The sequence below is a fragment of the Hypanus sabinus genome, chromosome 8 (genome assembly GCF_030144855.1).
Source record: "Hypanus sabinus isolate sHypSab1 chromosome 8, sHypSab1.hap1, whole genome shotgun sequence".
NCBI lineage: Eukaryota > Metazoa > Chordata > Chondrichthyes > Myliobatiformes > Dasyatidae > Hypanus > Hypanus sabinus.
In genome coordinates, this window is record NC_082713.1 from 121,883,970 (window position 1) to 121,897,414 (window position 13,445).

The 13,445-nt window shown below is 45.2% G+C and overlaps 1 protein-coding gene across 1 annotated transcript in view; it reads right to left on the reverse strand.

Moving 5' to 3' along the window:
• Positions 1-2,217: 2,217 nt before the first annotated feature.
• The window catches only part of LOC132398382 (protein-methionine sulfoxide oxidase mical3a-like), a 312,801-nt gene continuing 301,573 nt past the window's right edge, over positions 2,218-13,445 (reverse strand). Inside the window, exons 32-34 of the mRNA XM_059977725.1 lie at positions 11,607-11,706; positions 10,681-10,754; positions 2,218-8,613 (exon numbers count right to left, since the gene is read on the reverse strand). Coding sequence (XP_059833708.1) covers positions 8,429-8,613; positions 10,681-10,754; positions 11,607-11,706 — 359 coding nt within the window. The 3' untranslated portion in view covers positions 2,218-8,428. The remainder of the gene's footprint in view (positions 8,614-10,680; positions 10,755-11,606; positions 11,707-13,445) is intronic.

Below are 13,445 nucleotides of genomic sequence, written 5' to 3' on the forward strand. Positions count from 1 at the left end.
GTAAGCCCATAAAGTGCAGGACAGATTGGCAACTGGATCCAAAATTGGATGCAGATGGTAATTGCTGTTGGGTGTTTTTGTTATTAAGGCCAAAGGCCGTTACTAGTTAGGTTCCACAGGGCTCAGCAGTTAGTCCCTTGTTTCTCATAATGTATACTGGCTGCAAGGTTGAGTGAGGAGCAAAGCTTTAGGCAGCAGGAAATGGCCTACTGAGTAGGGAGGAAAACTGGAAAATGGAGTTTAACCCATTGAAGTGGGAGCTAGTGTATTTGTGGAAGAGTAAGGGGGTGCATGTGGGTAAATGTACAGGGATAGCAGGGCCTTAATGTATGTGTCCACTGGTTGTTAAAGGTTGCAAGACAGTACAATAAGCATAGGGAATGCTTTCCTTTATTTCCCAAAGCAGCAAAGTTGTACTAAAAATGTAAACTACACTGATTAGGCTGCAAATTTAAGTGCTGTGCAGATCTCTAATCCATGCACTGAATTCTCATGTGGAAAGTGGGTAACACAGCTGTGATTTCATTTTATCTGTTCAATGTGCAACCATAGTGGGACAACAGACTGGTCCATTTTGGCATGCCTGACACCGATACCGTCAATGTTACTCACTCTTAGCCCGGAGTTTTTATTAGAGATTTATGGTTGATGGCCAAAGCAAAACATTTTCTGAGTAAGAATTAATGAAACCTTTTCACTCAAAGGTAATTCCCAATGCCGATCTCAATTTCATAACATTTCCTATTGCTCTTTGTCAATGTCAGTGATACAAAGACAACTGTTTTTCTTCAACATCATCCATTATATCATTGAATTACTGTTCATTCTCCTTAATTTAGAGCATTGCCTGTTTTATTGAACTTACTGCATTATTGTAAACAAAAAAAAAATCATCTCCAGATTTTATTTTGACACAAGTCTTTTGCCCTAATTTTAGTTCTAATCTTTTCTCAGTAACTGACCTGTGGTGCCAAGACTGCAGCAGGATCTGGCTGGCACAGTATTACACTGACTGGACACAGCACGAATGTAAACCCTACATCAGGGACCAGTGTGAATCGTGCATTGAACTCTTTAGTGTGAACTATACCCTGACCATCACTGTCAACAATATGCAGGTAACGCTTCCAAATTACTATGAACCTTGCTTTGGACATCCATTGTAAACCCGACATTAGCAATCACAGCAGATACTGCAGCTGGCACTGATGCAGATTGAAAATTGTATACTGGGATCATTCTAAAAGACAGCCTAGAATTACTACGCAATAAATACGAATTGCTGCTGCTGTAATCTGGCACCACAATGAACGTTGAACTGGTCACCAGCACAGTAAACCATACAACTGAATCATAACAGCATAGAAACTGTAACTAACTATGGAGATACATTTAGTGATAGAAAATTACTAAGAGCACCTCCTGATGGTACATATTTCAACCTCCTCCAATTAGTAATATTTTGCGGTTTAAGCAAGCCACATGCCATGCATGTACCATGCTAAAGGGCTTCTTCAAAAGGCCTCACCACTGTTGTAGCAGTCACAAATCCTGATTGTGTATGATCAGTGTTACACTCAGCCACTGCTATGCAACCATCAACAGCTGATACTGTGAACTCTCACACAAGGCAGGATAATGGTGCAGCTAGAAGAGCTGCTGACTCACAACTGCAGAGGCCCAGGTTCAGTCCTGACCTCCACCACTGTGTGTGAACTTCGCCTAACCCCTGTGACCACACGGGTTACCGTCCATATTCCACTGATGCAGGTTCATAGGACAACTGGCCATTGTAAATTGGAAGGCAGGTGAGTGGTTAGCTCGGGAGCGAGCGGGGGGGGGGGGGGGGGGAAGCTGGTATGGGTTGAATCTCTTTGTGAGAATGAGTTAATCTGTCTTTGCTCACTCTTTGAAAGGGGTTGTTCACCACCTTGCTCTCTCCCTATTGCCCAGTAATTTATTTTTCTTGCAATCAGTCTGGCAACTGCATTTTGGAAGGAACACTATTCTTTGTTCCCACTTCAGACAACATTAGGAAAAGATTCCAGTTTATGAGACTACACAGCCTGGCTAATAGGAAGTGCCTGTTTCAGAGGCTATCTGTCAATCTGCACACAGAGCCCATGCATGTTGGCTGGATAAGGAATTAAAAAAAACACAGGCAAATTAAAAGCAGAGGAAAACTGTTTTTTAAAATATATAAATTTGTATCATACCAAGTGTTAATAAATAACTTTAATTCCACCTTCACACATTGCGAACGATAATTATTATCCAAGTGAGTGCAAATGATACCAAAGCACATCACAGTACGTAGCCTGTCACAGAACATCAGTGGCATATTTACAGTAAATTCAACATCCCTGCAAACTGGAGTCTTTCAGAGGGAGTCTGCATGTAAAAAGTACACAACAGGAAAAATATGATGATCCATTCCTGTTCTATGCACATCAGAATGTAACATTTACTGTTTGCTGACAGTGCGTCAGTACAAAGGAAGATTTATTATCTAGATGTCTGTGGGGTTGAGATGACTTGTGGGGGGGTGGAGAGAGTGGGAGTGGGTACAGGGGAAGAGAGGGAGGGGTGAGGGGAGACATAGGAGGGAGAGGGAGGAGAAAACAGTGTAGAATGGAATGGGTTAAAGAGAGGATACTGTGGAATTGTTGAGAGCTAGCGACTGCAGTGCAATGAGGTGACAGAGAGTATATTTAGGAAGAGGAGATGAATGAGACAGGGTGCTTAAAATATGAGATTGAAGGAAAAACGGGGAGAGAGTACAGAGTAAGGTTGTGTGGTTTCACATTGTACACAGAGTATAGCACTGAGAAGAGGAAGACAGAGGTAGTAACAGAGGGGTACAGAGACAGATAGGCAGACAGCTATCAATGGGAGGGGGGCAGGGGCAGCCTATAGGTGACCCTAGAACAGTGAGCATGCCTGCAGGGTAACAACAGGTTCAATGATCACAGGTCCATTGACTTGTGTCTATGAACACCACCCTCTGTACTGAAGCTAGATGTGAAAGATGTATCCACACCACCGGCTGTGGGGTTGACAGGTTGGAGTTCCACAGCTGGTCAGTCTTGGATCCCCGGACCTGGTGCAGTTCTGACTTACTCAGCAACAGTTGTTGGAGCCGTCTAACTAAGGACTCCAGTATTTATGCTGGGCAACTGACTGCCACATCCTGTGGAAAGTTCTGTCCCGATGGAGTTTGAGAGGGATTGGAAAGCTGAGGCAAAGAAAGGAAAAGTTACATGTTTTTAAAAAAATTGTGCATTAAAAAAAATTATTTTAAAGTGTTAAAAGAGGAGTGGCACAATGGTGCGTCCAGTAGAGCCACTGCCTTGCTGCTCCAGAGACCTGAGTTCAATCAGATGCCGTCTGTGCAGAGGTTGCATGCTCTCCCCACGTGAGTTTCTTCCAGGTACTCCAGTTTCCTCTCGCATCCAAAAGACAGGGTGGTAGATTTATTGGCCATTGTAACTCACCCCAGTGTGTGGGCAAGTGGTAGAATCTGGGGGGAGTTGATGGGGATGTGGGGAGAATTCAGAGTGGGATTGATTGAACTGGATAGTTAGACCCTTACTCAATGGGCTGAAGGGCTTGTTTCTGTGCTGTACAACTCTCTAACTGCATGAGCAAGCCCGAAGCAGCAAATTAATCTCAGCGAGGGCACAGCGCAGAAAACTGAATCAACTGAATGTATTTTAAATGTATGAAGCACCCTGTACAATCACATTTTATCACGTTCCCATTGGGAACTGATCTGATTCACAGACCGACCAGGCCTATAAATGCTCTCGCAGAGAGGCTACCAGTAGGTGGGGGCTCCTATCCAGTTACTGGATTTCTCTTATTTTCCATCTGATTTAGACTCCAGTTTGAGTGCAGCCACAAAGTCACAGACACAATTTTCAAACCTGACCTTCATAATTACATTCCTCAGCATTCCACAGGATTTCATTCTTAAATATATTTGCACACCTCTGTGTACTATTACACGCACACACGCACACTCATCTGTACATAATACTGTGTTAAACCACAGGTTCAACACTGCTGTAACCCTGACTGCTGAAATACAATGAAATAAACACACACTCACCCAGACACACACACACGCAGATGCAGAAACCATGCACACAGTGTTCAGTTCTAGTTGCAACTCTTTAGGTAATGAAGCAATCCACGTCCACGTGCAGCAAGACCTGGACTATATTCAGGCACAGGCTGGTAAGTGCCGAGTAACACTTGCACCTCACAAACGCCAGATAATGATTATCTTTAACAAGTGAGGCTCTGGCCACCCTCTCTTTACAACTTGTTGCAATACCATGGTCCAGTCATCCACTGTCAACACCCTGGGCATCTCCAATCAGCAAAAACGTAATCAGACTGCATACGTGAACAATGTGTCTCTGAGAGGCTGTGCATCCTGCTGGGAATGGTTCATTTCCTGAATCCCAAAGCAGTCTTCTCCATCTGTTAGGCACATCAGGAGTGGGATGGAATACCTTCCATCTGCTGGATGAGTAAACTTCCAAGTTCGACAACATTCAGGATGAAGCTCGGCTCATCCATACCCTAAACATTCACGCCCTCCACCATGAGCGCAATAAAGTCCAATTGCCTGTAAGTTTAAATTACTGGCTGACCTCCACTTATTCAGAGATGTTGAGACAAGTGCTATCAACTAAATGTACAGCAGTTCCTGACCAAGGCTTCTGTAACAGAACTTCTCACTCAACTGTAGAAAGGACAGCAGAGGCATGGAAATACCATCAGCCCAGTGATATTTCATGTCTGACAGTGGAGGAAAACTAATAGAATTGCTGAGAGGATCGGAGCAGACACCATGTCACTCTGCAGGTCCCCTCCAGACTTGGAGTGGTACTGCCACCATAATTCCCTCCTAACAGCACCATGGGAGTTCCTTAAATGGGAAGCAGATACACTACACAATTAGGGATGGGCAGTGACTGGTTCTGTAGGAATGATACCATGAAGCTGGAATAGCGGGCAGGAGTACGTGGTTGGTGGACTTGCATTCAGGATTGTGGGAGGAAGAATGCAGATTGGCTGGAAAAGGCTGCAGAGGGAAAGGAAATGGGTGAAGGGCAGTGATATGTCAGAAGGGAGAAAAGTAGGACATAGGGACAGGATCTGGTGCCTGGAGCTGAAGGGAGTGTTGTCAAACAACTGGAGTGTGTTGGGGAAGGAAGTGTGCCTGTTTAAGGGTTGGGAATCACATGAAGTACAGTAACTGCCCAAGGAGGGAGGTACTGGTTGACATGTAAACATTCCCCTATCCAGGTAGAGGCTGCCAAAGTGGTCTCAGCTTTGATAAAGGGAGCAGGGTTGACAGCCAGTTACGACAGATCAGTCAGCCTAAGACCAGAATGGAGAAATCATGTCAGCAGTTTTGGGCCCTTTATCTATGAAAGGATGTGCTGACATTGGAGAGGGTCAGAGGAGGTTCCTGAGAACGATTCTGGGAAATAAAGGGTTACCATGAGGACTGACTGATGGCTCTGGGCCTGGAATTCAGAAGAATGGGTGGAGGGGGGCAATCTTACAGAAACCTTTTGAATGCTGTAAGGCCTCAGTAGGGTGGATGTAGAGAGGATGTTTCCTATGTCTCAGAATAGAGGGACGTCCATTTAGAACAGAGATGAGGAGGAATTTCTTCAGCCAGAGAGTGGTGAATATGTGGAATTGATTGCCAAAGGCCAGATCATTAGGTATATTAAAGGCAGAGGTTGAGAGATACTTGATTAGTCAGGGCATGAAGGGTTACGGAGAGAAGGTAGGGGATTGTGGCTGAGAGGGAAATGGGTCAGTCATGATGAAATGTCAGAGCAGACTCGATGGGCGAAATGGCCTAATTCTGCTCCTGTATCTTATAATCTGGGAATATTCAGGGGACATTTAGTCAAGGATAATCAGTGTGAAATTGTCAGCGAAAGTTGAATAGGGACAAATTAGATTTTTTTGTGGAGTTATCAAGCAGTGAATCTATAGTAGCATGAGTCTTTTGACAAGATCAATTCCATGGCAAGAAACTAAAAGCCTATGGGATTTAAGGGAGCATGCCAATTGTCTCCCCTGTAAGGGAAAAAGCGAAGGGTATTGATAGGATGGCTGTTTACAGAGGGGTTGACGCTGGTGTTTCACAGTGCACATCATCGATACAAAGCTAACTCTGGGAGCTATGGCAAATAGACTGCAGATAATGTAAAAAAATTTGTGGCTGACAGTGGAAGAAGCCAGTCTGCATCAAGCAGCTGGCCAGACAGATAACGTAACTTGCAGAAGGGCAATGTCATATATGTGGGGAGGGCAGACACTACAAATTGGCAGGATACTGGGAAATGTAAACCAGCAGAGGGTTTGGAGTGCATATTCCGGAGGATCAGAACGTTTTGGGATTCCTGATTTTATTAGTTGAATCAGAGAATATAAGAGCAGAGGAAGCTCCTATGGGTGATGATGTTTCCAACAGTGGGAGAGTCAAGCAGAGCCTGAGGACATCCTTTTAGAACAGAGCTGAGGAAGAACTTCTTTAGCCAGAGGGTGATTAATCTGTGGAATTCATTGCCACAGGTAACTGTGGAGCCAAGTCATTGGGTATACTTAAAGTGGAGGTTGATAGATTCTTGATTAGTAAGGGCATCAAAGGTTACTGGGAGAAGGCAGGAGAATAGATTGAGAGGAATAATAAATGGTGGAGCAGACTTAGTGGGTTAATAGTCTAATACTGCTTCTATGTTTTACAGTCTTATGGAGAGATCATGTGAGAAACGTACAAGATGCTAGCTAAGCCACAGTTAAAGTACCATGTGCAAATCTGGTCACGTCAGAGAAAAGGTAACTTTTCAATTAATTTCCGCACTGCCAAAGGAAGTGTACGAACACAGTTTGTGATGGTGGTGTGGCAATGGATTCGGATGTGTGCTGGCACACACACGTGCATGTGAAGAAAGATCAGCCAGGCGTGCTACTGTGTGTGGAAGTGGGGTGTGCCTAATGACGGGTATTTTATTTTGGAGATATGGGACAGAAACAGGCCTTTCTCTCCTGTCACAAGATGGGATAGATGTTATCAGACTCTTCAACGAATCTCTCATACACTAAAACTCCCAGCCCTACCTCGCTGTAGCCCTTGCCCTTTAATGTCGACCTGTACTATATATTATCTGGAACTGTAACATTATATTCTGCCTTAAAGTACTTATGAAGGGAATGGTCTGTCTGGTAACATACAAAAGCTTTTCACTGTATATCAGTACATGTGACAATAATAAATCAAAACCAGCTGGCCACTTTGTTCCACCCCATCCGCCTACACTGACCTAAACTGATCCTCTATTCCCCTCTCTCAGAAATTCCTATCTGGCCTCCTCTTAATCATCACTATACCATTTCCTTCCAACACCCTCCACATTTTTGAGTACCGTTGGGATTTTTAATGACTGCCCTACTGGAATGGGCTATTATGTGTTTGTTCAACTGGGATATGTGAAAGATAACGAGGAGCTTCAGGGGATGCAATGTCCAAGTGAATCAATGCCAAGGTAGAGCGTGCAAGTGAGAGGGTAGGAAAAAGGAATGTGCTGCGGAGTGCTTTTTAATGGTGGGAAGTCACTGGACTCATTTAAATACACCACCATTTATGGTTTCCATCTCATTCTGTTCATGCCGTGGCACTTAAATGGTTTCTGTTGTATCACACAGAGCCCAACATCCCCAAAGAAGAGGTAACTGGTGCCTACAGTAACAGATGGAGGTGGGGTCACTTTGTGCTTGGCCCTCTGAGTGCCAAGATCAGTGGCAGGAAGCTACAAAAGACCCTGATGATACCTCCGGTTGGACTTGGTCTCACAGATCAGTGGTACCACTGGTCTGGAAAAGTGGACGGTGTAAAGATGGAAAGCATGCCTCCATCTCAAGGAGCAGGATATCTGTTACTGCCTTGCATAAGAGAAGGATCTGCAGAATGAGCAGGGTCTATACTTACTATAGGGTCCACATCCTGTGCTTGCCAGTTCTACAGTTCCATCAAAAGTAATTAAGTTCTTATGAATCTGTTGAAATGAGCTAGTGGCCCCATAACTCGTGCAAACCGAATGGATCTCCTGCCCTCTGAGCACCTGTCCATTATTGTCCAGAGTATTCTAGAGCTGGCCAGTATCTGATCGGGATCGGCTGAAGTTGCCCTCAGTTCAGGTGGGGACGTGTACGTGTGCGTGGCTGACACACGGGCATGCAGCACAACCACTATTCTGCAGTGTCCACCATAATGGGAGAAAGACAATGGGAATCTGCTCCACTAGCCACCCACAGGACAATCTCTTGCCACCCCTTCTGACCACCGTTGATGCTGTGCCCAGGCTTTCCGTGTCTGCAGCTGCAGGTGGGCCATCTACGACCAGTTCAAGTTGTAGCTCTTGCTCAGCATGACAGCCTCCAAGTCCTTGTCTTCCTCCTTCTCGCGGAGCCGCTGTTCTTCGAGCAGCGCCACCAGTGCGTCTCGCTGCTCCACCACCTCCAGCATCTCGTTCAGGATCTGCCTCTCCTCTAACAGCTCCTCGCTGTTCTTCAGATTGTCTGCCAAACACAATGGAGAATCATCAGGCACAGAGCAGCTCAATGTCCCAGCCACACAAGGGACAGAGATCTTCTGAGGAAAAAAGGGAGAACACCACATACCCAGATAATCTGGGAACATGGATCCAAATACCCAGAGCAAGAGGATGGGAATGATCTAGGCACTGGGACAGAGTTACCCCAGAATAAGGAGCTGCAGGATGGGGATTGTACTCCAAGAAGACAAACATAAAAATCCCTAGAACACAGAGTGTCGAGGTGGATACTGTAGAAACAGGATCTAGACTCCCTCAGAACAAAAAGCTCAGGGAAGAATACTTTGACTAAGGAGGGATACTTTGGGACCTCAGAACTGCAAGACAAATGGGTGAGAGGGAAATACCATAGGAACAGGGAAAACCAGAATGTGGTGGATACTGTGTGAACACACTCCCAGATACCCCTAGAATAAGTGGCATGAGGGATTGTGAATAACCTGGGAATGTGATCATATACATTCCTAGAAGAAGGTGGTGTTACAATATTCTGGGAAAATTAAACTAGATATTCCTAGAAAAAGGAATGGGGGGGATACCTGGGGAACAAGGATCTAGATAATTTCATAATGGGAGTGGGGCATTATTTTGGAACCAAGATTAGATGCAAAGGGAAGAGAGAAGGAAATACTCTGGGAATAGGGGTGAAGTTATACCATGGACAATATTCAATGGATTAATGGAACTAGGAGTGAGGGGCTGAGGCGAGACATCTCGGGGGGGGGGGGGGGGGAGGGTATTGGAAGGGTCAGAAGGGATGCAGGTCAGATGGGATAAGGGTCAGAAGGATTGGTATAGGGTGACAGCAGTTCAGAGGAGATGAGGGACAGAGGGAGTGAAGGAGAGGAAGAGGGAGTGAAAGAGAGGAAGAGAGAGGACAGATGGAGAGAAATGGGTGATGGAAGAAGTGATGGGGTAAAGAAGATGGATAAAGGGGATAAGAGGGTGAAATTCAGAGAGGGAGATGGAGAGGATATAGTAAGTGCAAGAAGAAGGATAATGAATGAGAGATGGGAGATTGAGTGGGGAACAGGGAAAGGAAAGGGATAAAGACAAAAAGGAAAACGGAGGGAAATAGGAGCGAACGAGGGAGATGGGTGGAAGCGAGGAGGAATCGGGATGCCAGCAGCCACACACTGCCTTTATGTTGTGCCTGCCCTCTTGCCGTTGTTCCTCATAATTTTACCAACCTGAATGCTTGAGCGCTGAGTTAAAAACTCCCACGCTGGTGCATGGATGGTTGCACTCAGAAAAAAAGACCAAGCACGATCTTATTGAATGGGAGAGAATATGCAAGGAGCCCAAACGGCTTCCTCCGCTGCAATTTCTTATGTTGTTAGAAACCCAGCTGAAGGACTCTTGGACATTTGTTCCAGGTGATTGTCTTCTTCTCAGACAGTCCCTTGATATCAAAGATGAGCAGTTCTGGGAGTTTTCCCTGACTGTCGAAACCAATGTGGATGAACACAGCAGGTGGTCTTGTTGTGGGCGAGTAAGCTGGAGGGGGCGCTCCCCTTCCACAGTTTGCACTTACTCCCGGGATATCTAGATGTGTCGTCTTGGCCTCTGGGAATCTCCCACAGCGTGGAGTTCAGTGGAGAACTTGTAATGGGAGTCTGGTGTGACATTATGATCCACCCACCTGAGGCGCCCTGCAGACACAAGGACTTTGGATTTTCTGGTTAGTGACAAGCCCGGCTGACTCATCAAGGCCTGTGAGGTCACTTAAACTTCAGAGCAGTCCCTAGCAGGATATCGTAGTATCTATCAGTCTTCGCCTCCATCTTAGATGCTGGCCTTGCCAATTCTCAAAGTATGAATAAATAAAGCCCCAACCACATTCATCCCCATTCTTGAAGAACACATCTCTCTACTTTTCTTCCAGCTTGGTCCCATTATATTTCAGACCTCTCTTGGCTCAGATACGACCAAATAACAGCTTGGTTCTCTGTCAATGGGCCTGCAATTTGCTGCCAGTCCTTTCAGCTCTAAAGGGCAGAACATATGAAGGGAAGGAACGGGTGCCACTTACCATCAATGGCCATGCGCTCCCGGAGTTCCTGCTGTAACCTGCTCTGACAATCCTCGAGCTCCAGCTCACGGGCACTGCACAGAAAACAAATACAGTTCATCAGCTGGCGCCTGGCCCACCTGTCCTCGGTTATTCTGACATTCAACCACACTCAGCTCCATGTGGGGCTACAGGCTGGATTGCCCAGGATACTGAGGATAGAGCTTCCGTGGCATGGGGCTGAAGCCTTTCCTCCTGTCCTCTCTGCTGCTGCCAAAAGCTTCTAAACTGTCTTGGACTGCACCTGATAGACCATCTGCTCTGCTACTAGACTCCACATTGGAGACGGGGTGTGGAGGCAGGGGACACTGCACTAAGAGGGGTTGATCTACAAAGGGCTTTCTCCTCCACCATAAATTATTATACACAATTACATAAAATTATAAAACACTAACTATAATTTCATAAATACTTGGACTATTTTCCTGCAATTCAATTACTTCATTAAAAAAAATTGTTTAAAAATCGTTGAGATTGATTTGAACACTGACAGGTTGCAATAACCTTTCGGAAGAACTCCAGATGGGTTGAGTAGCAAAGGAACTGTCAACTTCTTGGGTCAAAGCCTTGCATCAGTACTCAGGACATCGTGTGCTGTTTGCCCACTGAGTTCCTCCAGCAGATTGTTTGATGCAGTCTTTCGTGGCTCTGAGTTTGCTATGCTGGCTGGGCTCAGTGGGTTATCAGGAGCAGAATGCCTCATTTTAAAGATATGAGGAGTCTTGACTGTAATTCATGATCATAGAGCCCTTAGAAGATTCTGTAGTACTCAAAGAACAGAAACAGTCCAAATGTCCCAATGTTAAACTCCTCTCCTGCTTTTCATTCAAGAGGTAAAGGACTAAATTATGGTTCAGGATAAGTGAGGAACAAATATTGCAACTTACAAGATCATCAACTCTGACTCATAGCGTACCAGCCTGTTCTTCTCCTGCACCAATTTAAACCACTCCTGCATCAGGCGAGGGTCGTCCTTTTTGCCCATTCCTGTCGGAGAGCACAGCAAAGTCAAAGATCCCAGCAAACAAAGCGATGCAAAAGGAAGGAAGTAATGTGCCACTCACCAATATGAAGAAATTGGTGTCAAACAACCTGTTTGTAACTACAAACACACTGGAGGGGGCCAATTCAACATGGCACTACCCCTGCACTGCATACCATGGGATAACACACTGACTTACCCTAGCCCTAGGTCATCGGTCAGTGGCATCATCAAACTGGCAGCAGAGTGTTCGGCAATCAACTCCAAAGTAGTATAAAAATCAGCTTGGTGCACCTGGTTAACCATCAGCACCCCCTCATTTAACTTGATGTAAATGTATAAAATTCTCAAATTTCTCCACTCTTTCAGACTAGAATTCACTTTCAGGTAGGTGTTATTCTTTATATTGATTGCATTCTAAGCAGTAACTCACTCTCATATCTTTCATCCTGTGTGTAAACTTCAAGCATTCTTGATTAGATTCAAACCCATAATCTACCCAGTGCATCTATATTAAACTCCCAAACTTGCTTTCCAGATAGATATCTGTGCGTGGTTTCAGCATGTCCTTTCTCATCACAATCCAGCTGCAACCAAGCTGGGCTCAGAAAGTAGGTCACAAGGTACATGCCTAGGGTTGTACTGGTTCTGCTATGAAGGGGAATGTCTGGAGGCCAGGATACAGACTTGAGGGGGTAGGGGTAGTGTGTGTGTGTGTGTGTGTGTGTGTGTGTGCGTGTGCGTGTGCGTGTGCGTATGCGTGTGCGTATGCGTGTGTACGTACACGCGCGCGTTTTGCTTCACTAACTGTGTGGGCCTCACACAGAATCTCTATGAGAATAACACCAATGTTGTCCTGGTGCTCCACAACGCCATCGCAAGCCCCCTTGCAATGCTCTAAAAAAGCATTGTGCAGGGAATCAATGCACTTTGTACACCTGATGTGGAAATTAGCGTGGTCAGAGGAGTCACTACGATAGGAAGCGCTGGGCGGAACTTTTGGAGCAATGTAGAACAAATTGAAAATGATTATTCACTCATGGAAATCATTAGGTCAAAGGCACTGGGCTAAAAAAATATTTTGTAATGGATTTCTAGACACTGGCACTTTATTTATAAATCCACCAATTTCTCAGTAACATGGTAGCTGGCAACATGCACGAAGCGCTGTCGACGAAGTTCTGACGAAGGGTCTCGTCCCGAAACGTCGACAGCGCTTCTCCCTATAGATGCTGCCTGGCCTGCTGTGTTCCAGCGGCATTTTGTGTGCGTTGTTGTTTGAATTTCCAGCATCTGCAGATTTCCTCGTGTTTGCTCAAATCTTGTGATTTCAGTTTAGAATTCTGCTCAAGAAACCTGTCTTCAACATACTTCCAAAAAACACTCAACAAGATTATTCCAAGGCATTCTATACACAAGTCACTAAAATGTTTCATTAAACAGGCTCTTTGGCCCACTGAGTGGATGCTTTTTTGTCTCTGGTAATCCTGTTTTCAGTACTCACCCATAGCCTTTAATGCCATAGCATTTTAAATACTTAACTAAATGTTGTGAGAGTGCCTGCCTCCTCTACCTTCTTAACCACTGTATGCCAGAATCCAACTATCCTCTGGGTGAACTTTCCTTCTCAGATCCCCTACTCTTCTACCTCATACTCATGCCCACTGGTTAGACACCCCTGCTAAGAAAATGTTTCTCATGACTTTCACAATATTTTCCCCTCATGATTCTGTTTATCTCAATG